The following is a 27521-nucleotide window of genomic DNA, read 5'->3' as shown; positions in this document are numbered from 1 at the left end:
CAGCTCAGCCTGCTGTCCTATGCAAGTTCCTTAACTTCTGCAAGTCTTGGGCTCCTCGTTGGCAGGACGGGTATAACAGTCGCTCCCCTCGTAGGACTGTGAGATCAAACACGGCGGGCGCCAGGCGCCTAAGCTGTTGCCTCAAACATCCTAGGCTTAGAAGCATGCTAGTTTCTTCTCCAGGACAAGCTTCTTCCGGGACAGACTCCACCTGAACGTAGGCGCCAGGAGGCAGAAGCACGTAGACTGGTCTTCCCTTGTTTTCCTAGCGCCCCCTACAGTGCCTCACACATACCTATTTCCGGTAAATATTTATGAACTCAATGAGCAAACTTCTGGAAGCATGCCCCTCAGCTGAAGTGAAGATGGGACCTCGTGACGATGTTTTCCCTACCGCTTCTCAAATTCAACAGATTCAGGCATCCTTGTTGCAGCGTTGCCTGGTAAACACTTCTAAGACACTAAAATAGACTTGGAGTCTGTATCGTAAAAACCTCCTTCTTCTGGATCCCTGTTAACATCTAACTCAAGACTCCCATCTACCCGGTTCCAGCAGAGACAGGCCGTGAGGCTGTGGGTGGCGACAGGTGGCAGGGGTGATGCGGCGGCCATGGGCTGAGTGTTCACTGCATGTCAGGATTTCCCGGCTGCCCCTATGAGGTAGGATTATAACTACTGCCTTCACGGGGAGGAAATTCCGGCTCAGAGAGGTTAAGTGATCACCCTGATGTCACAGTGTGAGTAAGTCGCTAAGTTGGGATTCGCACCTGAGTCTACCCTCCTCCAGAGGTCATGGGTTTAATGTGCAAAGCCAAGAACACATGAGCAAATGACCCTGGTCTTTGGCTCCTGGCCAGGCCCCGATGGAACCTGGCTTCTCTCTTGGCCTCCACCAGCCCAGAGAGAAGAGGGAGAACCGGTCAGGGGGAAGGGAAGAGAGACTCCAGGCTCTGGAATCACTTAGCCCTGCTAGGAGGCAAGGAGCGGCTCACGTGTTCTCAGAGGTTCAAGCCAGCACGCCGGGCTCAGCAGGACACAGAGTAGGGCGCTTCCTTGATCCTCTTTCTCTAGCACTCCCCACCCCCATGCCCTGTGCCCTGGGACTCACCTGTGACGCACAGCTTGGGGCACCGACTTCTGGGCTGGGGGGATCTGTACTCGGGCAGCCTCCCCCATGGCCTGGATCCAGGCCTCCTGTTCCTCGGGGCTCTCGGCACTGAAGAAGTAAGTGCGGACCCCAGCGTGCTCAGCCTGTGGGGAGAGGCAGCGCGTGGAACCGGCCCCGGCCTCATCCACCCAGCACGTGGTCACCTGTAGGGAGAAGACACCCACACCCACAGCATGGGCGGTCAGGCGGGCCGGCCCCCTGACCTGCAGCTCTTTTCCCCACAAGGAGCTCAGGGGCAAACCGAGCTAGGCCAAGGGTTCCAGCTGGCGTCTAGGCGTCCGCCTTGGCTGGCTCTCTGGCCCCCAGTAAGCCGCCCAATGGCCGGGTAAGCTTACCTGCCCCACCTGAAGTGATTACAAACAGGAAGCACAATTACCATGCCCGCTCTCCCATCAAATTCCGTCTTTGATTTGAAGGGCAGTTACCCGATGTCTGAGAGAGATGCCCCCCGCCCCCCACCCCCGGGGGGCCCGCCCCCGAGCACATGCCAGCCTCGGCCCCAGCCTGGCCTCTGAGGACCGAGTGCCGTCTCTTCTGTGCAGAGACAGCCAGGCCTCCACCTCCCTGGGCATGCAAGGGGCACGCACGGACTGTTAGAGCACGCTACCTAGTTGGTGGCCGCGAGCAGGTGCGGCAGGCGGGAACCCAGAAGAGAGCTCCTGTCCAGAGGAGGGGTCCTCACGCAGTCAGAAGGAGGAGAAGCAGAGAAAAGGTCAACCAGACACCAGAGGGAGAGCCAGAAGATGACGTGGCAGGAAGGTTGAGGAGCAGAGGGAAGTGGGGAGCTATTCAGTTTACCCCCCTTCTACTGGCTGTCAACCACTGGGACGACAGCACCCAGCGATTCCCGGTTCAGCCCGCCGAGAGCGGGGAGGGCAGAGCTTGCGCCAAGGCAATCGGGGCTGTTGGCGGGGAGGATTCAGGGCGTCGGTGCTGTCCCTGACTCCGGCTCTGCAGCTGCAAACAACTTGGGTTTTTGTTCTGGCCTGACGCGCTGCACCTGTTTAATGGGGAGGGCTCTACCTGGTGAGACTCCAGGTTCTAAAGCCACAAGGAAGAGATGCTCCAGAGCCGAATTCTTTCTGGAACCTCAGCATGCTTCCCTGGTGAGACTTTCAGTCTCCCGGAAAAAGCAGGTAGCCCGGTTTACCCCATTCGACATGAGAAATCCGGGTGGTTACTAGTCTCAGATGTGAACCTCACTTTGGTCTCTGACCCCATGGGTGTGAAATCATGGGTCTCTGAGGGTTGGAAGGAGAGAAGACAGGGCTCTCCTGACCAAGCCCCAGGGCTCTCCGAAGCAGCTGTGTCCAACTGTGTCAAACCCACACCTCCCACATGCTTTCCTGGCTGGACACTCGCCCTGCTGTGCCACCCCTCGCCAGCACATGATTCCCTTCTGACGGGAGTCATCACGCAGGGACATGTCCTACTTCTCGAGGAGTAGAGATGGGCCTCTTTCCTCTGGATCCTGCCAGTTCCCACCCTCCAGCAGGGGGCTGGCTTGTGGGCAGCGGGACATGTGTCTAGGCAGTGAAACTGTAAGGAGGCACCTTGGGTTTGAAACTGCACAAGGGTATGGAGAGCAGGGGCCCAGGCTGGCCTCCTGGAGTGGAGGACACAGGGTTATTGTACAGGAGAGAGAGACACAGGCAGGTCTTGTGGGTGTGACCTGGGGCTGGTAGGAGCGGACAGCAAGTGAATTAATTTGCTCGTGAGCGCCCCGTGTGTGCAGAGCTCTGCTCCGGCATCAGTCACAGGAAAACAGACCTGCTCTTTGCACTTGAAGAGCTCACGGTCAAGCTAGAGGACAAAACATGCCCACAGGGAAACAAGGAGAAAGCAAAGGCACGGGAACCGCTTGCAACAGGAAAAGGCAGATCCTGGGAGAAGACAGGGCAGTTGATGGCGAGCCGGAGGGGGACACCAGCCTGGCATTGTGAAACTGGGCCATGATATTGAGGGAGGTCCCCCAGTGGGGTGAAGTCCTTTGAGCCCCCACAGGGCTGGGTTAGGAAGAGGTTAAGGCATTCAGCAGCAGGCTGGGCAGAAACAGTGCCCGGCTCATTATTAGCCATCCAAGAGTTTCACTTGGTGGCCGTAACAGGACAAGCCTCCCATCTGTCTCCGTTCCCTTCCCCTCCCTTCCCTGGGGAAGGGCCACTCGATAGCCACAATCGGAACCCTTTGTGGGCCACTGAGCACAGCCCTCAGAGTTGGGTTTTAAAGAGGCAGTGCGCTTCTCGGGGGAAAGGGAAGGAGGACAGGGGCTGATGGTCACAGCGAGCTGGGGCTATGGCGGGTGTGTGCGTGTGTGTGTGTGTGTGTGTGTGTCAGTCACTTGGGGTGCTGATGGAATGCCTGTGGCTGGCAGAGCTCCGAGCTGGAGTGTGGATGTGTCTGTGCACAGGTCTGGAGGGGAGGGTAAGACAGGCTGTTTGACTGTGTGGGTGTGTGCGCGAATGTGTATAGTAGGACTTTCTGTTGTTGGTTAAACAACCTGTTTCTATTTCCCCCAGCTAGAACCTGGCTCCCTGGAGCCAGAGTTTTATTAATTGCTCATTCTGTTCACACCTCTGGCAGACAGGACCCTAGGAGGCTAGGAACTAATTATGTGCCAAAGAAGCCCCTCCTGGTTCTGTCCTCTGGAGCGACACCTGGGCACGCGGCCCACCTCTCTTCCACAGTCAGGTGAGCAGAGTCTGAAGGACAGGAGGCGGCAGGCTCTGAGGTCCTACAGGCTCAGGTACTGACCTGGTGTTAGCGGCAGTTTCTATCACCTAACACCACGGCTTTAGGTTTTCAGGGTCGTGGACGGCAATTCTCAACCAGGGGACAGATGGCTTTGTGCTAGGGCAAGGCATGGTTGGTACCCTGATTTTATATTTGGAAGTGAAAGGAGCCTATGGTCTTTGCGTCATCAAGTACAAAAAGGGCACGGGGTTTTTATTGTTTTCAGTGGGTCATGAATTTTTAAATGTGGAAAAACACTGGCCTGTGATGAGCCAGCTGCAAGTGCGTCTTTGATGGGTGGATTCCCCAGGGGTTCTCAGGGAGTGACACTGAGCAGGCCCATGCGAGGCCCGTCTTCCCACACTCTTGTTCTCCCAAACTGCTCTCTACTGGGAGATTCGCGTTTCTTGATTTGCCATCAAACCCAACTCCCGATTTTCTCTAGAGGCTGAAATTTGAGTCGGTGTGACCGGGGGTCCAGTCCTCCGGGCTCGGTGTAGGGAGGATACCTTTCCAGAAAGGATGTCAGAACCCCACCAGCCACGGCCCCTGCCTCTGCTGCGAGGAATTTCTGCAGCGACCGACACTAGGCCGCTGGGCAGAGGGTTCATTCCCGCCCCCCCCCCCCCCAGGAACAACTGTGGGACCACCATCCACATCTCCACGGGCCCCACCTGACTCCCGAGGTAAGAGGAGGCGGCCTCTCGGGCCTCTCCTCAGCCTTACAACAGCCTGTAGTGAGTCCAGGGGTCACTGCCTACTCTTTCCTTCCGCCATCACTGGGGGTGCTCCTTGGGGAGGTGGCTCGTGATCCTTCTCCAGTCCCGCGTGCTCTACAAGAGCAGGCCCCCCTCCCCCACCTGGCCTGGGAGAGAAATGCCAACTGACCTTAAAGGTGTGTTTTCGGCTGATGTTGTCCGAAGGCTGCACTGCCGCCACCCGGAAGCTCAGGAGCGGGATGCTACCCAGGATGCTCTCCTCCTTCTCATCTGTCGGGTGAACAGAGGCCCGGGTGAGACGCACGTGCCCGTGGCCCACGCGGAGGGGGAGAGAGAGAGGAGGGTATCCGCCCTCTTACGACAGATACCGATAAATACTTGTGGCTCATCTATGGCCTGTCAGGACTCGGGGCCGCCACCCACCAAGCACCCAGGGTGTGCTCTGTACAACAACGCGAGGGACGCTCACAGGAGGTAGGGAACCCGGCGGCCTTGCAGACATGGTTCTAGATACTGGGACTAGAGAGGCGAACGAGAGAGAAGTGGTACGCACCCTCCAGGAGCTTACCTTAGGGTAAACAGGTAAGTGACGACTGACATTACGGAGGGTTTGCTATACGCCGGGTCCTGTTCTAAGTTAATTGCCTTAAAGGATTTCACCGTACCAACAATCCCACGAAAAGGTCCTGCTGCTACCCCATTTTCTGGGGAAGGAGGCTGAGACACAGCGGAGAGGTTAAGTAATTGGTCCCAGGTTACTTAAGTAGAGAGTGGTGGATTGGTCTTTGGACCCAAGAAGTCTGACTCCCAAGCAGGCATTCTTTTTTTTTTTTAAATGTTTACTTATTTTTGAGAGAGAGACAGAGCGTGAGCGAGGGAGGGGCAGAGAGAGAGGGAGACACAGAATCTGAAACGGGCTCCAGGCTCCGAGCGGCCGGCACAGAGCCCGACGCGGGGCTCGAACTCACAAACCGTGAGATCATGACCTGAGCCGGAGTCGGACGCTTAACCAATTGAGCCACCCAGGTGCCCCCCGAGCAGGCATTCTTAACCACTCTCCTGTCTATAGAGACTCTGCAAGCAAGACAATTCCAACAGGGATACACATGGGTGATAATGGGATCGGGCAGGGCAGAGAGGATAGTCCCCTCTTCAGCTCTGGCTCCTCTGGGTAACTGTTTCCAAGGTTTTCCCAGGCACCCAGCAGCTTGCTCTGTCCTCTCCTGACAGGGGTCTGCCTTCCCCTCTATGGCCCCCATGTCTCCACAGGAAGACATGCCCCTGCGTAACCTCTTGGCCCTCTGTTCCCCGGATCAGGCTAACAGCCAGGCTGTTACATAATTCACCCCGATTCTCCAAAGGAGCCGGATGGATTAGCTAGTCAGGCCCCCAGGTGTCAGCAGGAGCCACGGAAGGTGGGGGTGCTCTGTGGAATAGGTGGGGGGGGGGGAGCAACTATGAGGCCCTGGCAAGCCTCTCCCCACTTCCCTGGGATAGCTCTTGAGTCCTGGGGCTAGAGACCCTGCAAAACCCTCAGGGCTCAGAAGGGGTCTCTGGGATTATACGCTCATGGGTTCCCCTTCTCTTCTTCCTCATCACTTAGATAAGATACTTGGCTTAAGGTCCAGCTTCCTATGCAGACTCCAGCATGGTACCCAGAGGAAGGGCTAAGCCAAAGGATCAGGAGGAACCCAGGGCCGGGGACCCAGGGCTTCTTCAGGGAAACAGAGGCTGCCATCTTCTGGGGGTGATGGCCTTCTGCCTGGTAGTCTCCAGGCCAGTGTTTACGGGGTCTCTTGAGCGCATCTCTCAGTGGATGGTGGCCCCCATCACAGCGCCTCTTGTGTTCACAGCTCTTAAGTTTCTACCCTCACGCCAGTCCCAGAGTCTCTTGTCTGCAGAGGGCCTGGCTTTCCTTCACATTCGTTCATACTCTGGCTCCAGTCAGCCCTGGGTCCCAGAGGCTCAGCGCCAGGGACCAAGCCTTGGCGGATTCTTCTCCCCCCATCTTGGGGTTTTCTCTGTGACTGGATCCTGTATATGCAGCCCCTTCCTGATTTCTCTCCTCGGGTTCAGGTGGCAGCAACGCAGGGCACAGGGACAGCAGCATTCTGGAGGGTCACTGGGTACAACCTTTGTTTGTGCAAGTTAATGATTCACTGAATTGCCCCCAGGAGGCCCAGAGGAGGCAGGGCTCTGCCATTCCCGGGGCATGGAGGAAAAGAAACAGCCTCTCCTGCTGCAAAATCACTTTGCCCTTCTCTTCTTGTGGCCCCGCGTCAGCGTGACGGGGCCGGCCGTCGCTGTCATCAGCCCTCACTAGCTCCCAAGGTGCCTTCCTTGACACAACGTTGCTGTACGTATTTTAAAAATAACTTCCTGGAGGCTGCCTCACCAAAGTTATTAGGTCTCTCTCTCTCTCTCTCTCTCTCTCTTTCTGTTTTTGAGAGGCTAGAGAGTGAGTGTAGGGGTGCACGGAGAGGACAGAAGCTGGGGGATGTTCGTTTACTCAACACTGGGCACCTACCACGTGCCATGCACCGTTTTAGGTGCTGTGGCTACAGCGGTGAACAACACTGCGATTTCTGCCCCCACAGACTGGATCGGACACTCCAGGGCTACGGGAGGAAGCTCCACACACAAGCCCAGATCGGTAGGTCACCTTACCTAGTAGTGAGTAGGGACCTTCCTCTTCTCCTTCCCGTTCCTACCCCATCCCCCACCCCAGGACTTCACCGCGTGTCACATGACTTTCCTGTTCACCCACTGTGTCCTCCATCCGGACCTAGAACACTGCCTGAAACCTCGAGGGTGCCCGGGAAGTATTGTCGAATGTGACGTGATCGAGCACGTGAGCAAGCGGGCTCTGTCTTCACCCCACCGTCAGGACCCACAGGTGCCGGCAGCTACGGGGCATATTTGCATAGCCCCCCCCCCCCGCCCCCCGCCACCGCCCGGCCACCGTTGGTCCACTGACCAACGTCCACCCGAAGCAGAGCCTGATGATTTGGCAGGACAAGCAAGAGTGGCCCCTGCCTTCCTGTGGCCCCTGCCAGCCCCAGTGGAAGCGAAGCTCACCTTTATAGTAGAAGAGACAGCGATCCACCAGGACGAACCAGCGCTTGTTCCACTGCTTGACCCCGGAGCTGGCCTGTGGGACACGTGGAGACAGACGGGAGGGACCGTGAGCTGGGCACGGGAGGGGGGATGCAGGGGAAGGTGTGCGGCACGAATTATATAAGGACATCCTGCCTCTGGTTGCGGATTTGCCACTAACCAGTGGCAGCCAACCCCCTTAAGACCTCGGGCGCAGGAAACGGACCCTGGGCTATTGCCCGCGACCTTCCAGTTCTGTCTTTCTGGGCCTCAGCATCTCTCCCAGGGAAGATAAAAGGGGTGAGAGATGAGCCAGGATAAGTGGGCAGAGGGCAGTCAGGCAGAGTGGCAAGGTCAAACTGGGAAGAATTAGCGGACCCCTAGACTAAGGACAGTCCCCTTAGCGCAGCAAGAGGGACCTGCTGAGAATGAGCCAGACGGTGCTCTCGTGGGGTTGGTGACCCAGCGTACTTCAAAGTCACTGCATCTGCCCATCGGGAGACCTGGCTGGATTCCCATATTTGACACTAATTTTTCTGTGTGATTTTGGGAAGATACTCAACTTCTCTGAGTCTTTATAAAATTAGGAGATTCACAGAGATATGCCAAAAATAGGATACAGAAGCACATACCAAAACACGCAGGGACTCAGAAATACAGAGGAATCGGAGCGGCGGTCATGGTGGGGGGACCGGCAGAGGAGGCCTCACCTGCTTGAAGAGCCAGCCCGCCTTGGTGACAGGTGCATTGAGATTCCGCTTCATGGAGTGTGAGCGCTTCCCAAAAGCGATGGCTTTGCGGGATGTTCGGGTTGCCTGGGGAGACCGAGAGAGAAGCAGGCCTGACTTTCTTCCTGTCCTCCTCTCTGCTCTATCTGCAACGGAAGCTACCCTCGGTGGGAGCTGTATCTCTCTCCACGCCTGGGGGACTCGTCACGCCAAGAGGACCAGGTGGGACTCTTGGATCTGTCCTCACTCAAGGGCACAGCTGTCCAATTCTTCGGTGCTTTTCTCTTATCTCTAAAATGGGGCTCAAAATCAGTCCGACCCGTCTCACAATGGTGTGGGTTTTGTTGTGGTGGTTGTTGTGAACAGAAAGTAAGATTTTTCATTTCGCCCCCGGGCTTTCTTCTACTGCCCTGACTCCCCAACTCTTTTGTAAAGCTTTCTGGCACCCATCCAAAGACAAGTACATTCCCGATGTCATCATCCTGTCAGAGTCCCGCTCCCTCTCGAATGGCCGACATAGCACAGAGCAGGGAGGATACACAAGTGTTCTCCTAGCTCCTTGTTGCCACATGGACACTGTCACCCTTCCACATGCTGGCAATAATCACTCTGGAAGCACCCCTGATCTTCCATTGTTTAGCCCTTTTCATCACTGTCAGCTTCTAGATCATTCCTTCAGAATCTTAGGATTCTGGTACCAATCATCCCCTTCATTCAAAGTCTTGCCATCACCGTGACCTTGTCCCTGATGATGACCCACCCACTGCCCTGACCTGATAGTACCGTGAGGTCCTCAGTTCCAAAACCATTCGCTTCTACCCCAGCACTCACTCCCATGGCCGCACCTTTGACCTGGTCGCACCCAGGCCCCTTCACCACTGACATCTTCAATTCTGAGATTTCGACTTCCTGACGCCCTCCTGTCCTTTGGGCTTGCTCACCCCATTACTCAACACCATCAGCTTTTCTACTCCACTGGCATCTCCAGCTCCTCAGGCCTCCCCTTTTCTTCTGGATTCGTCAGTCGCCTCTTGGTCGTATCTATTTCCCTAAGAAGCCCAGGGGTGCCTGAGTGGCTCAGTTGGTTAGGCATCTGACTTCTGCTCAGGTCATGATCTCGCGGTTTGTGGGTTCGAGCCCTGCATCGGGCTCTGTGCTGACAGCTCAGAGCCTGGAGCCTGCTTCGGATTCTGTGTCTCCCTCTCTCTCTCTGCTCCTCCCTCGCTTGCTCTCTCTCTCTCTCAAAAATAAACAAACATTAAAAAAAATTAAAAAAATTACTTAAGAAGGCCAGGCCCCACATGGGAATAGGTCAACTACCCTCCCAAACACCCCATCCGTTGTCATTGCTTGGCCTTCTCTAAAACTCAAAATCCCCGAGCAATCAAATTATCCTCTCCCTGCACTCACTGCCAGAGCACGGTTCTGGCAGAGGAGAAGCACACTGCAGTACAGATGAGGCCACCACAGACCACCGTCCCCAAGCACAGCTCATGAGCCATCATTCCGCTCCCTGCCCCGCGAGCTCCCCCTCTGCCTTCCCCCGCGGTGGACCTGGCTCCCCTCCCGCCAACACACAGATAATCGGGCGATCAGACATGCACTTCCTCAATTTCACACCCTTTTACCTAGAAAATTACTGTCCTCACCACTCATCCCCTCTTCCTCTTCCATGTCAAAAGAGGTGTCGTCTTCCTTTTCAAGGCTAACACATTCGACCCGCCATCTCCTGGGACTTTGCTCCATTCATAATCTCCTCTCAAATCTGTCTTCAACTTTTCCTTCTCTACTGGCTGCTTCTCCTGGGCACATGGGCTCAGTCCTCTCCACCTTAAGGCATCAGTCTGTCTCTGTCTGTCTCTCTTCCCTCCACCTCTCTCCGTCACACACACCAGAATGCCCCCTCAACTCTACATCCACTGCCTGTCGTCAGGTAACACTTTCCCTCCTTTCCCTGCAGGAATATTCTCCTGGGAAGAGTCCTGACATCCTCTCCTCGCGTTTACTCCTAACCCCCCTGCACCTCTTTCCTGAAGTGGCAATTGCAATGTCACTGAATTAAGGCTGCTCAGTCTTAGGCTGTCATCCTAAGACCCTGGAGAGCATTTACTTTCTCTGCTTCCTGCGACTCTTGGTTTCTGTGACAGTATTCTTTCTTCTCAGCTCCTCCACCTGTGGCCGCTCCTTCTCAATCTCCACCTTTACTCAACTGGTGGACCTTGACCAAACTTCTAAAATTCTCATTTTTCTTGTTCCACGCTGTCTATGTATCTCATCTATACCCATTGCCTTGACTACCAGCAATGGGCTGAAAATTCCCTAATCTGTACCTAAGACTTCTCCCCTAGCCCCGGTCCATTTTGTAACAGGTTGTCCAGCCAGGATGAAGTAAATGCAAACCCAAGCCCGTTGTCTTCCTAACCAAGCCTGTTCTGTATTTCTCACTTGGTGAATGGTACTACAATCCACCCACTTGCCCAAACTAGAACTCTGAACCGTCTCACACCATTCCCTCCTCCCTCCTCTTCTTATCCTACATTTACAGGTGGGTGAGTCTATGTTCCTAATGGTTCTTGGATCTGTTCTTTCCTGTCGGGTCGTCATCTCTTCTTGCTATGCACCTTCTGGAACGAGTCAGGTTACTTCTCTAAAACAGGGTAATCATGACGCTCTCTTAACGTTTCTTACTACCTCTCACCACTTAGAAGACTATTCAGTTTCTTGGCATGGCTCACAAGGCAGGTCTGTAAGAGTCGCCGGGCCCATGACCTGCCTTCTGCCTCTCTACCCAACAGGTCCCTTGCGGTCAGGCCAAACTCCTGGTGGTTCTCTCCCATCCTCCCTGCTTTTGCTCATGACCCATGGAAGACAGGGGGATCAGGACTTCCCTTGTTCCCTAACAAATCCCAACTCATCCTTTAAGCCCAGTGTAGACGCCCCCTACTCCACAAAACCTCCTGGATCCCCCGGGGCAGTTAGCTGCCCTTCCTGTCTGTCCATTCCTGCAGTCTAAAGCATGTCACACTGCAATGGAACTGTTGGCTTTCCAGCTCCTTCTCCAAACTCTGAGCTCTTTGTAGGGAGGAAGTTGAATCTTATTCATCTCTTCGTCACCAGAGCCCGGCAAGGTATCCGGCTACAATAAACATTTAGCAAATACTTGCAGAAGAAAGGAAAGAAGAAATTGGGATTTATTAAAAAAATTTTTTTTTCAACGTTTATTTATTTTTGGGACAGAGAGAGACAGAGCATGAACGGGGGAGGGGCAGAGAGAGAGGGAGACACAGAATCGGAAACAGGCTCCAGGCTCCGAGCCATCAGCCCAGAGCCTGACACGGGGCTCGAACTCACCGACCGCGAGATCGTGACCTGGCTGAAGTCGGACGCTTCACCGACTGTGCCACCCAGGCGCCCCGAAATTGGGATTTATTATAAAGCACCCCCCAATCTGGGGAATAAAATTGTTTTCTAAACTTTACTAGTAAAAATCCACATATAAAGGCTGAGATTAGGCACCCGAATCACCTACTCCACTAAGAATAAGCAAATCCGCAAATCCTTCCCTTCCTTCTCAGGCTCTCACCTGCCATAGCTTCACCTCCGCTCTGTGGCCTAGAAGCCACTCCCATAGTTCACCACTTCAGCCATTCTCCTGCCAAACCCTCCATACTCTCGCCTCCTTATCTTTCTGCCACGGCTTCCCAGCACCACTCAACCTTAGGCTAATCCGACCGTCTGCCTTCCCTGCTTTCACAGCCAGTCTGGGAGTGGTGCTGGAGTAAAACCACACACAACTGTGGACTGGAGTCAGCCAGAGTCAAGTCTGTGACCTCAGCTGACCGTTCGACGTTATCACACAATATTTCATATTCCCCTCGTTGTCCTCTGTTCCTGTTCTCCAAACCTTGGGCATATTCTCAAGCCTCATTGCCTCTCCACCCACCCCACTCTCTGCAGAAAACCCTACCTCCTACCTCCCTGTAGAAGTTGAGGACGTCAGATGGGAACGTCTTTAACTTTCTACACCCCCACCTCCTAGCTTCACATGACTTTCCCCTGTAGCTCAGGAGTACCCCTTCCCTATGCAGGCTAACAGCACCTCTGCATCGGACTTCTCCTGTCTCCACAGAAATGAGACTCACGGCTGTCCCCTTCCTCCTGAACCCATCACTGGGCCATGCCCCTCCTGCTCGCACATCTTAAAACAAAACAAGATGGACCAAGCAGACCTCCTGCCATCTTGCATATCTTCTGGCTTCTGTCCCCTACCCCTCATTCCCCCTAACAGTGAAGTTTCTTTACAGATATGTACATTTTAATATTTCAGACACTTCAGAAAAGTAGAGAATAAATCACCACTTTGTTGGTTTCTAACAAAACGTGACAAATACAGCTGAAACTCCCTTTGAGCCCCTCCTCAATCTCATTACCTTTCTTCCTTCCTAGAGGCAACTGCTGACCCAAAACTAGTCAGCTTGGCAGTGGTTACATGCTTGTACTACAAATATACCTATACATATGCCATATCACTTTCATGTCCGTTTTACGTAAGCGATAGCACGTTTTTCATATTCTGCAACTTGCTTCTAACCCAACATTACATTTTCAAGATTCATCCTCGTTAATACACATAGCTCTCGTGCAATTTAATTTTTGGAGAGCACTCTATTATATGACTGTACTACCCCTTACTGTCCAGTTTCTTAGAAGACTAGTTTCTACTCTTCATCGTCTGTCTGCCCTCCCATCTCCTCTTAACTCTCTCCTACTCGCCTTCTGCCCCCATCCCACCACCTGTCAGGTTCTCCAGTGGTACGCCCCATGGACGCTTTTAGCCCTTATCTTACTGGACCTCTGTGCCACATTCTTGTCTGGATTACTTCTGCCTCCTGAGGCTCTCCTTCCTTTCTGAGCTCTCAATTGGCATCTCCTCCAAGAATGATTCCTCTTTTGCCGTCCCCCTAGATCAGTGGTTCTCAATCGGTGGAGGAGGGGGCAATTTTGTGCCCCAGGGAACATTTAACAATGTCTGGAGACGCTGGTTGTCACAGGGCAGGTATTACTGACGTCAAACAGGTATAGGCTGGGGATGCTGCTTAACATCCTACAGTGACAAGACAGTCCCAAACCACAAAGAACTATCTGGCTCCAAATGCTAACAGTGCCAAGGTTGAGAACCCCCAGTCTAGAGATTGCTCTTCTATAAGGTTCCGGTCTGACCCCTCTTCCCTTCCTGTGCTCCACCCCTCTTGCATCACCTCACTTGCTCTTTGGAGACTGTTGAAACAGCTGGACAGGCTAGCATATTTCCTAGGATTCCTACCTGACAGCTTGCCTTGGGGGCTAGACTTACCCGGACGCTGGGCCGCTCTGGGGGGACCTCGGACACCATGTTGTGGTTGGATGTGTCGCTGTTGGTGATAGCCGGGCGTTTTCCACCTGCTTTATTGGACATGTCCAAGGCCGATCTGATTTCAGGTTGATGAAAACAGAAGAAAGGGACTGGTCAGAACCCAGAAAGAATGGAAGGGCCCTAGCTGTATTCCCTACCCTGCCACCCACTGTTCCCGCATCAGCACAAAATCACATCCCCTAAGCGCTATCAAGAGGTCACCTCAGCTGCTCCTTCCGCTCTTCTGAGACCACATGCCAGTAATCTTGGTTGGGCATTTTCCTCTTTCTTTCCTGTAAACTTATTTTAAAAACCTAGACCTTAGGACTCTGGAACTCCTTTTCCTTCTAACTGAAGAGACACAATGCCTCAGTGGATATGAGAGTCATTTAACGGTCTTTCTTTTCCTTCCATTCACTGAGTCGAGATCCACAGAGGAAGCCGAGAGGAATTCACATTTGGCTCTCAGGGTTATATCACCTTCCCTCAGCACCTCCCTCAAAGGCCCCTGGGTGATACGCCCACCTCAAAACTATCTCACTCCTCGAGCCTGAGATCTGGGAGACACTGGGAAAAGTGGGTGAGGTCAACAAGCTGGATGGCCCTTAGAAGCTTCCATTCCTCAGGACTGAGGTGAGAGACCCTAACTCCCTCTGCTCTCCACACCCCCTCTTTCCCCTTCCCAGCTGCAAAGTGGCAGTGGGGGTGGGGGTGGGGAAGGCTGGAAAGGTCAAGCAGCCAATGGGGGCAGACATACGTTTTCAAGTTAAATTTTTTGTTTTCTTCTGGGACCTGGCCAGTCACTGGGTGCAGAAACGTGTTCCGTCTTTCATTGTGGCTGTGGAGGCAAAAAAAGAGAGAGGTTGTGATAAAGACAGAGAAGGCAGAGACACAAGCTAAAGGAAGGGTGGGCCCCAGGCAGTGACAGGGCCCCGATGGCCCCATAGGAGATGGTTCCTCTGTCATCTGTGGGGTCCAGGAGAGGCAGGCTGGGGGGCTGGGCTGCAGAAAAAGCAGCTGCAGTCAGGTGGGGGGTAGGGAGACACCTTTCACTAGTCAGTGCTAACTACTTACACAGATCGCTGAGGCTGGAAATACGTCCCACTTAACCCCTTCAGTGGTGACCCTGGGCTTGTAAGTGAGTGGGGGGTGGGGTGGGGCGGGAGTCTCCAATAGCCAAGGTTTCGTGTGTGGCAGGTTCTCTCCCAGGAACTGCTCCTGCCCGTGCCCCACATAAAAACTGCTCACTCATTATTTGCTGAAAGAATTCCCTTGTGACCTTGGGACTCCTTTCTCTCCTGTTTTATGTTGCACCTCTTGCTTTACGTGAAACCAGAGATCCAGAAACTCCATTCCTGAGCTCGGGCTGGGACCCACTCACGCTTCCAGTCCAGGGTCCCCGCATCTAAGGGGCCACTTGATGTACTGAGGCCCCAGGGACCATCAGGCATCGAGGTGAGTGCCGGCTCCACAGTCACATCTAATTAAGGGATGCTGGGGCCTGGGGTGGGCTGGGGTGCTGGGAGGACAGGCTGCTAGGAAACGGGGTCTGTGCAGAAGCAGATGGGGAGCAGGGCTGTGGAGGCTCCTTGGGGAAGTCCTGCTGTGGCTCTCTGGCTGGCTGAATGTCAGCTTAGTTTCCTGGTGGCTTCTGGGGGAGACAGACAGTCTGTGAAAAGGGTAGCAGATAGACCTTAGAGGAGGGCTGGTGCTGTGGGTCTAAGCCACCAATGGCAGCCATTGAAGATGGCTTCTGCGAACAGGGGACCACTTGGCAAGAACATTGTAGGATCCAAGCATCTAGCCAGTGGGGGACTGGGTGAGTTTTAAGGTCTTCACTCATCCCTCGTGACAGATGCTGTGAGAGTCCAGAACAGTCTCAGTCCGCCCCAAGAAGCAGGCACCTGGACAGTGCCTGCTGAAGCCATGCCAAGCTTGGGGCTTGGGGCGGGGGGGGGGTCCTGACACCACGCCACTTGAGCACTCTGACAGCGACCAGCCAGGGCTGCCTGGCATGCGGCACCCCAGCCGGCCCCCGAGGAAAGAGAGCCTAGCTTGGTCCCTTCCCCTCCACGTGAGAAGTAACCTTATGGAGACCCCTCTTCGATAGTCCGGGAATCTCAGCCCCTGGGCTGTCTGCTGGAGTTAGAGATAATAACAAACGGTGGGTTTTTTTTTTTCAGCTCCCAGCCATGTTCAGATAGAATCCAAAGCCCTGTGCAGAGAAGCCCGGTGAGCAGTGGCCACACTCTATGTGGAAATCTAGGGTTTTGCAGCTTGCGCTTGCCGGCCAGGACCCTAAATCTGGCCAGTGTCCACCAGGACTGGGTTCCAACTCCAGCATATTGCTCACCTGCTCTCCACGTCTCAAACTTTATTCCCTCCTCCCTCCAACAGGGATGCTCTCCTCAACTGCAGGGCGTCGTTGCAAGGAAGGGTAACTGGTTCCAGTCACCCCCCCCCCCGCCCCCCGCCTCTCCCCCATCGGGAGGCGAGCAGTTTGTGAAAATAAGGTCCTCGAGGTGCCAAGATCTCTGCTTTTCTCCGGTGGCACAGACCGCCTGCTCCCCACCTCCCACGTCCAGCCCGCTACATGTTCCCTGTGCTAACTGCCGGAACCTTCCCCACACACACTGGTATAGACAGACACACACACACACACACACACACACACACACACACACACACAGAAGCACACACAGTCTGCTGTCAGCCGGCACAGGTCTCTCAAGGGACAGCGAATTGCTCCCTGCCCCAGACTCTCCTACCCAGCAACCCCTACAAATGACGTCCTCTCTCCATCCCGGCGCTACCAATTTCAAAATAGCTTCCCCTTCACAAGCACTGCAATGCAGCAGCCATTGACCTAACTCCTCTTCCTTCTCCAGGTCAGGTCTGGCAGGGCCCTCGCTCAGAAGCCCCCGACCCAGTGAGCCGCCCATCAGCCTGCTCACGGAACTCGGCTCACCGGCCACTGAAGAAATCCCTACCTGACCCGCCGATCAGCCCGAAACTTCAACATCCTTTTGGCAGCTCTGTCCCCTGTTCGGCAGCCTCAGAGGACCTGCCAGCCACCCTGCTCCTACCATCCCTCTGAGAAGTAAGTCCTCCGGGTCCCGGTGGCCAGCTCAGGGCGCGAGGCAGGCGCGGCTGGCTCCCCCTCCTCCCGGCTCCGGCACCAGGCGAGGGGGAGGGGCTCTCCCCGGGTGGTGGCAGGGGGTGCCCAGGTGCCCTGGGGGGCCCGTGGCTTCCTAGCATCCAACCCGAATGCTGCCGTCTGAGTGCTGGAGGCAGATTAAATGAGCAGGGATGATATCCTCCCGGTCCAGGTCCCCGAGGAGAAAACGCTGAAACAGAGGCGGGCGGGCGCCGAGCAGGTGTACAAGTTCCAGGTAGTCCGACCTCCCTGAGCTAAGGACACAGAGTGGCCGGGCGGGCGGAGCCGTCTGGGGCCGCGCTCCCATCTGCGCGGCCTGCAGGAAGACGGTCTTTCCTACCTCCCGACCCCCAGCCCCGAACGCAGGCCCTTGGGCTGAAATCCACGTGCTTCGCAGAGACCCTTCTGATCCCGCGGGCACGAGGGTTAAAAGAAGCTCCAGGCTCGGCTGCTGCCACTGCCTAGAAGCTGAGATTAAGTTTCCCAGACTTCGGCGCAGACAGGGCACAGCGAGGGGGGCTTCTGCGCAGCAACCCCCCCCCCCCCAAACGTGCTCTCTTAGGACCCAGCCCCGCCTGGCTTGCCCTCCGTTTGGGGTCCAGCTGAGGGGCACGGGGAGCCAGAGCTGGTGGCAAGGACCTGGCTTCTTTGCTCTGGTGCACTGGAAGGAAAGCTTCCTCCCAAAGCGTGTGAGGAAGAGGGCAGCAAACAGGGCTCAGAGGGGGTCACCGTGTGTTTACTTCTGAAAATCTTCCCAGATGCCATATGATAAATCCCAGCTGGCGACTGTCGGATCTGCTCAGGGGCAAAGGAGGTTTGCATCGCCTTGAAGTTCCCTGAACTCTCCAGGGCCTGAAGACGATCAGATCTCCCCTTTCCCTAATGCCCTCGGTGTGTCTGAGGGTCCTGGGACTGCAAGGGCCTTCTGAAGGTCATCTCTTCCAACCCCCTGCCTCCAGGCAAGCTCACTCTGCAATCAATCTCATTAAGTGCCCTGGCTGTTCACAAAGGGCTCCAGCAAGGGAGGCTCCAGACCCGCTGTCAGCTTATGCTGCCAACTTGTTCTTTCTTGATATCAAATTTCAGTTCCTCTGGCTTTCCATATTATTCCATTTCTGCCTTCGGATGACAGAATCCCTTCTGAGCAGCATGGTCGTTTATCGCAGCACCAGGCAGTCTGTTGACATCATAGTCTGTTGTTATGGCAATTCTGTGATGTCACAGACACTGAAAGGGGAGGGCGGATCTAATTTTTTGGATCGAGGTCACAACTCAGAGAACCGTGCAATCAGTGAATGCAAAAGCGAGCAGACAACATTATTATTTAACTATGACAAGACAAGCCGGCTGGCTAGAGCTGGGGTCAACAGCTACTGATACTGAGGCAACTAATCCTAAATCCAAACGGTCAATATATTCAACCATTTAGCGGTACTTTTGCAAATGGTGACAAGAGCCTTTGGGTACCAGATCCCATCTCTCTCTGGCCCAGCCTAATTATTTGAGCCCTGCTATGGTTGCGGGAATCTGGGCGCTCCTCTGGTGCCAGCTTGAGGTCTCTGCCTGTGCACAGTAGGTGCCTAATAAATATTTGTTGAACCAACAAGTGAATGAATGAACGAACAAAAGAAACCCTCCGTGCTCCACCTTAATTTTTAGCCACCTGCATTTGGAGTTTGACATTCTATTACCAAGGGCCTCCCTACCTTTGCTCTCTCTTAAAATTAATTACTTCCTCTCCGTGAGAGAAGCTCTGTCTCTGCCCCCTCGCCCCTTCACTCAGCTCCCCTGCCTGGCTCCCCCTCAAATATATAGCTTGGCTTTGATCCGTCTTCATTAGGAGGGGAAGAAAATTAAGCTCATCTGTACAGGAGGAGGGAGTGGAGGTGCATTGGGAAAATGAGTTTTCTTCCTCTAGAAGGCAAAAAATATCCCCTTTCTCTTCAAGCTGAGCTCAGGAACCTCCCACAGGCTTTGCTTAAGTTGTAAGCTAAATTACTTCTCCCATGCCCAGTGAAGCTAGCACAAGGGAGTAGGAATGTAGGCTCAGGGGCTTTCCCTGCTTGTCGAGGACTCTGAAATCCTCAGGGTTCAGGCACACAGAATGCCTAGCTGGGGTTCTTTTCCTTCACCACTAAACTGCACAGAATGACAGGTTGTCATTTTAGGGTAGACGTCAAGAAGAACTTACCAGGTGCAGGATATTTTAAAAGGGAAACAAGGATAGGTGATTCATTTTTTCTCTCTTCTTTCCTTTTTTTTTTTTTTTTTTTTTTTTTTTTTTTTTGGTGTGGGGGGGATGTCAAAGGCCTCCATTTCTCAGGAACAAATAGTTATGAGTACATCTCCAAATGGACCTCCTGATTCCACCCCCCCCCCAAAAAAAAAGGGGAGAATCTCAAGCAGTCAAGCAGATTGTGTGATGGAGGCAGGAACATCCCTAAACTCCTGGATCTCCCACTGGGTGGCCACCTTATCCACTGTGCCTACAAACGTGGCCCCAATGGCAGTGCCACCAGTGAAAAGAGAATTGGGCAACACCAGGCTTACAGTCCAAGATCCAACGGGAATTAGCAACGTGACCTGACTTCTCTGGTTATTCGTTTCCTCGTGTGCAAATGAGGTACCCTCTAATTCTATGAAATAATAGCTGGAACTTGCAAACTGTGAAATGTTTTATGCATAAGAGATAATGGCGATGATTAATTTGCTTAAAAACAAATCAAGAAACATGCCAGGTGCCGGAGCTAGAAAAGGAAAAACATACCATTCAGGTTTAAGAAGGCTATGTGCGTGGGGCGGGGGCTGGCGTTCCAGAAGTGCCAATACCAGTAAATTACAACAAGCAGAGGCCGGGCATCCGCCTCTCCTTCCTAGTTAGGGCTTCCCTACTTCCTGAGGCGCCCTCAGTCTCCAGGTCCTGGTGACAGCCTCACTACAAAGATAACCCAGTACTGATCTGTCTCCAAACATCCTCCCCAAGCATCGGCATCTGTCTAGAGGGCTACTGGCACTACACGGTCAAAGGCAGCAAATTCAACCCCAGTCTCCGCGACCCTTCGTAGGCATGCATGGTTGCACACGTGCACGCACACCCAGGTTGGATGCCCAGAGCTCCCACCGTGATAAATATTGAACAACTAGAAAAATATACTCAACGCCTTCCACCCTCTGGGCCCCTCCTGGTTATCTGCCCTACACCAAGCTGCCTCATTTCCATAGCTCCCGAGAATCTGCTGACAGAGAATTAGCCCTGGCTAGGCTTCCCCATCCAGAGAGCACTTTGGCTTCTGGCATCACAGCTCATTATATGGAGAGAGGACATGGGGTGAGCGGGGGGAAGCGGGGGGTGCTGCCTGTGGCCCATCCCTCCCACTTCCTTCTTTTCCCCAGCTAGCAAATTCCAAGCGAGGCCATCCACACTCCTGGGACGGCTGCTGCCGGAGGGCGGGGGGAGGGAGGAAGGTAGGGAGAGGTTTGGCTGCAGCTCCCCACCTCCCTCCCCACCATGTCTCATCATTATTTTTGAGCAGCTTTATCTGTTCCGGCATTCTGTCCCAATTAAAACCAGCTCGGTTTACAGTTCCAACAGCACTGGTGTGCCTGACCACTGAAGCTCTCCTGATCATTCCTCGGGAAAAATACGCTGCCCTAGCCAACTTCTCCCCACCAAAGTCCCTCTGTCCTCCGGCCTATTGCTGCCACACAAAGAAGCCAAAGGAGGTCAGGCCCCGGTGGCTCTCCTGGGGATCTGCAGGTGGCAAGGAGCACCTCGGCATGGCACTGTCTCTTCTCCACGTGCTTGCTGCCTGCAGAGCAAAATACCAGCTCTGCGGGCTCCGGGGACCCAGCTGCCAGCCTCACACCGGTACCTGTTCTCTCCTCTCTGCCCTTGCACCATCCTTCCTCCCAGGCCACAGTCATTTCCAAAAGGGCAGGAATAGGGCGTCCTCTGCCAAGCAAGCTTGGAATGTCCTGAAATGCTAGGCCACTGGGCTGAGCGGCTAAAAGGTAAGACTCGGGCCGCCCCCTTTCCTGCTCAACTCTGCCTATCCTCACAGCCCCCATCCCCACCCCAAAGGGCCAAAACACATTTCCCTTACTATGACCGGTTGTGGAATGCTCGGGGATGTTCACCCGGAGCTCGGCCCCTACCTCAGATAGAAAGCAGATGAGCTGGCTTAGTAGCCAACGGAGGGGAAATCACAAATCAGGGGGCCAGCGTCAGGTTTCCTCCCTTCCCCACCGTGTCCTTCCCTGGGGTCTCGCCGCACTATCTCCAAGCCCCTGCCCTGGGCTGGAAAGAAGCCCCAGACGGCAGGGTAAGGGTTGCGCTCTCGCGGGCTCTTTAGTCCCGGTCACTGTTTGTAGCGTGCACGCGCGCGTGCGCGTGTGCGTGTGCGCGGCGGGGAGCGGCGGATATCTCAGGGAGGGGAAGTTTGCGGGGAGTGTTCATTCTGATCTTGTGCCCCAGCTTGGATTATCTTATCTTCAAAGTGATGACGACGGCGACGACGATGACGATTTTACTTTATGTGATTCCATTCATCTTCTGAAAAATGAAGATAACCGGGGTGGATATTCAGCACAGCCATGCTATGTTATGAAAACGTTGAAATTCTCCCTTGTTGGTCAGTAAAGAGCAGCTCTTGAGCGCCCCCTCCTCACCTCCCCACCGGTGCCTGCCCCGACCTCCCCCCCCCCCCCCCAGAGATCCAAAGACACCACGGGGGAGGGGGGGCCCACAGGACTCCAGGCCCCTGCCCTTTCTGGTCCACGAATTACTGAACATCATTCCTGAAGCCGCCATTCCTTAACTGTCAGAACACCAATGGCCCTTGCAAGTGTCAAGATCGGGATTCTGGGCCCAGAAGTTGTGATGTGCAGGACGCAAGACGAGAGGGGCCTTTCCCGCTTTTCCATCCCACGCCTGACCCAACTTGGGAGAACTGGGGCAACGCAGCTCCCTGGGGCTCCTCACCTTCCTTGCCCTCACGCTTTGGTTTTGTTCCCTGCTGAAGGGAAAGGAAATTTAGGAAGGACTGTCATTCTGGCTCCACCTTCCCTCCTCACAGCCTTTCCTGAGTGGTGAAGCCTGATGGGAGCAGGGGGAAGGCCCCAGTCTCCTCCCTCAGCCTCCAAGCCGCCTTCTCCTGACAGTCAGCAAGAGTCCCACGAGATAAAGGGGCAGGATACTAATTAATTACTGTCTCCCCCCCCCCCCCCCCCCCCCCCCCGGCTCTGAGCTAAATCCCCAAACCCCAACCTTTCAGAAGCTGAGGCGGCCCAGCTGTCTGCTTCCGAGCCTCCAGAAGGTCACTGGAACCAGCTCTCTTCATTCCTAGCTCAGCAGATTTGGTTCTGGTGTCCCAGACAACAGTCCCACCCCACCTCACCCCAAGGGAAAGCATTCGACAGAGTAAGTGTTCAGAGAACAATGCAACCAGACTAATGTCCCTCCTTCCACACCCTCCAAGGCTACAAATGCCTTCTCAGTTATCAATCCAGCAACCGGGGAGGGTCAAGTTGTCCTGTGCCTCAGCTTCCTTGTGTCAACAATGAACCAATGGTGCAGCCACTCTGGAAAACAGTATGGAGGTTCCTGAAAAAACTAAAAAGAGAACTACCCTACGACCCAGCAATTGCACTACTAGGCATTTATCCACGGGATACAGGCGTGCTGTTTCAAAGGGACACATGCACCCCCATGTTGATAGCAGCACTATCGACAACAGCCAAAGTATGGAAAGAGCCCAAATGTCCATCGATGGATGAATGGATAAAGACGATGTGGTATATATATACAATGGAGTATTACGCGGCAATCAAAAAGAATGAAATCTTGCCGTTTGCAACTACGTGGATGGAACTGGAGGGTATTATGCTAAGTGAAAGTGGTCAGAGAAAGACAAACATCATATGACTCCACTCATATGAGGACTTTAAGAGACAAAACAGATGAACATAAGGGAAGGGAAACAGAAATGATATAAAAACAAGGAAGGGGACAAAACAGAAGAGACTCTTAAATATGGAGCAGACGGTTACTGGAGGGGGTGTGGGAGGGGGGATGGGCTAAGTGGGGAAGGGGCACTAAGGAATCTACTCCTGAAATCATTGTCGCACTATATGCTAACTAATTTGGATGTAAATTAAAAAAAATAAAATTAAAAAAGAACAATAATTAAAAAAATGAACCAATGGTAATAAGTAGGCCTTGTTCAGTACACAACACAGATGAAGGGGTTCAGAACAAAGGGGATAAATTAAGCTCATGTGGTCTGGGCTTTGCATTTGGAGGAAGACAAGGCCCATATCAGAGGCAGGGAAGCTGAGGTCCGTTGTCCCAACCCTAGTGACTGGAGAGAGGAGACAAAGTTCCTGCTCTTTGTCCAATCTGAGCCTTTTTTGTCTCCAGGAAAGAAGAGGGACAAAGCTTCATGATTCAGAGGGAGACACCTGCTCCACCAGGCTGGCTGCAAGAACACAGGGATAAGAGACACAAACCCTCTTACTTGTAAGCCCATGGGCCATAGGTCTGGGGACCGTGTGTGACATGGAGCGGGGGCGGGGGGGTACCCACGAATGTTAGTCCGACAACACCTGCCTGGGTGCGGAGATGCGGAAGGGCGGCCGCACGCAAACTGCTTACCGCCTGGGCCTCCTCGGTTGCTGTTGGCCAGCACCTCACACACAGTAGGAACAGAATGGGTGATGGCCGTGGTTGCAGAGGCAGTGGGAGGAGTGGATGTGTGCCACTGCACTTTGGGAGATGGAACTGTGAGTGAGAGAGGCAGGAGGGCTCAGCTTCCGGTCCCTCTCGCTGGGGGATGTGAAGGCAGGTTCCATATGCTCCAGGGCCCCCTCCTCTCCTCCCCCCTCCCAACTGGCCAGCCCACGCTGATAAGAGTCTATGAAGCAGGGGCTTTGTCTGGGGGAGAGGAGAGCAGTAAATCAATGGGAGCAGAGAGCAGGGGCCTGGACAATTGCTTCTGGGGGGGAGGAGCCCTCATCTCAGGGAGGCGCATGGAGCAAGGGGGGGGCAAAGGCAGGCGGATGGCAGCAAAGCTTTAGTGTTAGCATCACCCCTCACCTGCCCTGGGGGAGCCAAGCCGGCCCCTCCCCCCAGGGAGGGCTCAGCTGCTCATCTCTCCTAGACTGGGGGACACAGATGGATTGTGGGAAATTCCGAACACCTCCTTCTGCTGGGAGTGAGGAGTCTGGAACTTCCCATGTGCTTGGGGAGCTTGCCAAGGGCTCTGAGGGCAGAGGCATCTCCCCAGATTGCTGTCTGCTGTAGGGAGGATCCAAAGTGATCCTGGGAACGCAGGCCACCAGTGGAACGGGCCAGAAAATGGCTGTACCTGGGGAAGGTCATTGCCGTCTTCCCCCTCTGTGGACTGAGGACAGCTGTAGAGTGCTCCCCCTGCTATCCCAGAGAGGAGAAGTGAGATCTAGAAAGGAAAGGACTTAGAGAACTATTGAAGAAGGCTGTCCCATAGAGTCAAAGAATGGAGAGTGTGTGGGTTACCCTTACGGAAAAGGGTGAGGGCAGTGGTTTCCCCATCTGTAACAAAGTGACACCAGAGATGTTAAGTTAAACAAGATCGCATGTTGGAAGCACATAATCGTTCCTCGGCAATTGCTGAAGTTATAATCATTAATAAATTAAAGGGATCACATAAAACAAGTAGCATTATTCTAAAGCTGTGCCGTCCAGTTTAGTAGCCATTAGTCATATGGGACTATTTACATTGGAATTAAGTAAGATGAAATCAAATTAAAATGCCAGTTCCTCGTCATGCTAGCCACATCTCACCGTGTGGCTCAACGGTCACAGTCGCCAGAGGCGACCACACGGGACAGACAGCCATGGCGCACTCTACCATCGTGCAGCAGTCTATCTGGACAGCACGGGGCCAGAGTCTCTGCAAGCCACCTTCCAGTTCTAATATGTTTTGATTCTCTGGAACATGTACTTCCACACCAGCTGCTCTGGGCTCAGGGTCCTCAGGGAGTACAGGTGCCCTGCTAGTCCTCAGCTACAGCAAGAAGCAGGGGAAATCTGCCACCACCACCGGAGTTTGGTACATTTCAAAGTCGCATCAGAATTGATTTGGAGAATCCATCACTTTTTAAAGCATATACATTAAGAGAGTCCCCTCCAAGATGGGGAATATTGTTACTGACAGCCTGTTGGGGGCAGGCTTGGGGGAGGCACTGGGGAAAGGTTACACAGCAGCTCACTCTGTGCAGAGAGGAAAGGTGGTAAGGGGGAAAGAATGGGGGAGCCCGTTCCTCCCCTGCCTTCCTTTTCCTTCTTGGATTGGCCAACTTCTGGCAGAGACCAGAGGGAGGAGGAGGAAAGAGGTGATCTGCAGGGTCCTTTGGTTTAGAACAGGAAGAGCAGGCACGCAGGGAAAAGATAGAGGAGTGGCCACCAAGGACAGGGGGCTTACAAGTCCTCCTTCCCTGCGCCTCCCCCATCCCACCCTACCACCCAGACCTGGAGCCTGTGGTAATCACAGGGAAACAATCTGTCCCTAAACAAACAGCACTGGAAGCGGGTGCCAGAGTGCGTTCATTGATAACCCAGGTCGAGACAGGGGAGGAAGATCTCAGAGGAACGGGAGAGGCACTCCCAGGCCTAGACCCCAGCCAAGGAAAAGAGGGGGCCTGCAGAGGGAAGGGAAGAGGGAGACAGAAAGAGGGGACCACTGTCCCCACCCCTGTTCCCCCCGCCCCCGCCTGCCATGCAATAGCCTCGAAGGAAGACGAGGCAGGGAAGCTGCAATAAGAAGGAACAGAATGCTCTCGGGAGGGGAGTGGAGAGGAGGAAAGGGAGAAGGATGCTGTACTGGTGCCCGTCAGGACAGGTGCCAGTCCGGGTAAGTGACACCAGAGTAACAGGTGCGGCTGCCTGCACCTGTCAGAGCGTGTGAGCCACTGTGCTGCTGTTGCAACTCCCGGCTGGGCCCGGGGACGGCACAGCCTACGGAATTCCCAGGGCCTGGTGCAAAATAAAAACGCAGGGCCCCTTGTTCGAAGATTAAGAATGTCAGGATGGCAACAGCAGAGCATTAAACCAGGCCTTGCTGAGCCTGTGGGGCCCACTGCGCAGGCTGTATGCCCAGGAAGTCCACCCAGCCTGGGGGTGCCAGGCCCTCCGTGCCACTTCCCCTGGGACTGTGAGGACGGAAGGCGGCCGATCCCCTCTGTGGCTCACTCTCTTAATACAGGGCAGAGCACAACAAGTGGCCCCGCTCCTCCCATCTCTACTCCCCCCCCCCCGCCCCCCCTTTCTTGGCTCACATGCCCAGAAACTTGGCTTTTGCTCTTGCCCTGCTGGGTCCCGGGCCCGGCCCCTCCCCTTTCTTGTGCCTGGTTTCTGTTTGCCTGTGGGCAGCCCGGCAGCTGAAGCGCCCAGCTGAAAGCCACCAGGGCCTTGGGTTTGCCTTATCTCTCAAATCTGCCTTCAAGATGGCACAGGGAGTGCTCCGTTCCTACCCAACAGTCCCCCCTTCAGGGCCACCTAACATCAGCATTATGCCCTCCAACCTTTTTCGTCCCAAGAAAGCCGCACGGCTACAAAAGAGCTCCTGGCTAAGGGAGGTGGGGGCGGCGGGGCAGCGGGGTGGGGGAGTCAACATTTCTGCTTTGGAGACAGATCAGGCTTTCATTTTTTGTCACATGTGCACACATGAGTACACACGCGTGCTGAGCATACACACACACACACACACACACACACACACACACACACACACACCCCATCAGCTGAAAACAGTCCACCTGCCCCCTCCAACAAAACCCAGAACTCTGGTCCACATTCCCTGCAGGAGTCTGACTTATCTGGAGACGGTGCCTGGGTCAAAGAGCACAAATGTTTTGGAAGCTGAGGGAAGGAGGGGCCTGAAGTTGAGAAAAAGGGAACGAGAGACACCCGAACCCAAAAGATTGGTCCTCTTTTTTTTTCTGGATTTGTCTGGCTCCCAAATGACAAACTTTGTCTTCTTCATGAGAGTCGCACTCCCGGCCCACTGCCAGCTCTCTGCACCTCCTCCCCCCCGGTTCTGTCCTACCCTCTTCCTCTCCACACCTGACTAAGTAAAAAAAGATGGAAGGACAAGCCACAGCTATCCAGCTTCTTTGGCGGGGCCTCTCTGCCTTCCCTCCTGCCTGCTCCCAGGAAATCAGCCCACGAGAGGGCAGGCCGGGGGCGCTTCTGCCCGGGGCTCCCAAGCCCCTCTCTGGAGACAATGGCTCAGAGAGGGAGGACTCAGCCAGCCAGCTTTATGTGCAGGGTGGCCACACACAAAACCATTGTCTCCGCATCAGGACAGACAATGGTTTGTATCTCCAGCTCCTGTGCCAAGTAGTTCATCCCCTTGGATGAAAGCAACCCTCAACATTCCCTTGTAAGAAATAGCCTGATACTGAAATCTGGCCCCAAGCTGAGAATTTGTATCTGGCTGTAACAAAAGCCCGTTCTAGCTGACGGACTGGGTGTATCCAGCGCTCCCTTACC

The 27521-nt window shown here is 54.3% G+C and overlaps 1 protein-coding gene and 1 long non-coding RNA gene across 3 annotated transcripts in view; one reads left to right on the top strand and one right to left on the bottom strand.

The window, feature by feature from the left end:
• Positions 1–27521, bottom strand: part of PLEKHA6 (pleckstrin homology domain containing A6) — a 145792-nt gene that overhangs the window by 30219 nt on the left and 88052 nt on the right. Inside the window, 6 exon segments of the mRNA XM_045456331.1 lie at positions 1109–1251; positions 4790–4890; positions 7699–7771; positions 8427–8531; positions 13798–13912; positions 14594–14674. Of these exon segments, the coding sequence (XP_045312287.1) occupies positions 1109–1251; positions 4790–4890; positions 7699–7771; positions 8427–8531; positions 13798–13912; positions 14594–14674 (618 nt within the window).
• Positions 6275–24784, top strand: LOC123586833. Of its 2 annotated transcripts, none has more exons than XR_006706981.1 (9): positions 6275–6976; positions 7218–7273; positions 12574–14469; positions 15173–15291; positions 16020–16068; positions 16725–19616; positions 20907–21004; positions 21468–21624; positions 22267–22620. It is a non-coding gene; the product is annotated as an uncharacterized LOC123586833 (long non-coding RNA). The 2 variants fall into 2 exon arrangements; XR_006706982.1 differs by adding an exon at positions 23412–24784 and having other exon boundaries at positions 6278–6976; positions 21468–22412.

This window comes from Leopardus geoffroyi, chromosome C3 (genome assembly GCF_018350155.1).
Source record: "Leopardus geoffroyi isolate Oge1 chromosome C3, O.geoffroyi_Oge1_pat1.0, whole genome shotgun sequence".
Lineage (NCBI taxonomy): Eukaryota > Metazoa > Chordata > Mammalia > Carnivora > Felidae > Leopardus > Leopardus geoffroyi.
This window is presented reverse-complemented; position numbering and strand designations above follow the sequence as displayed.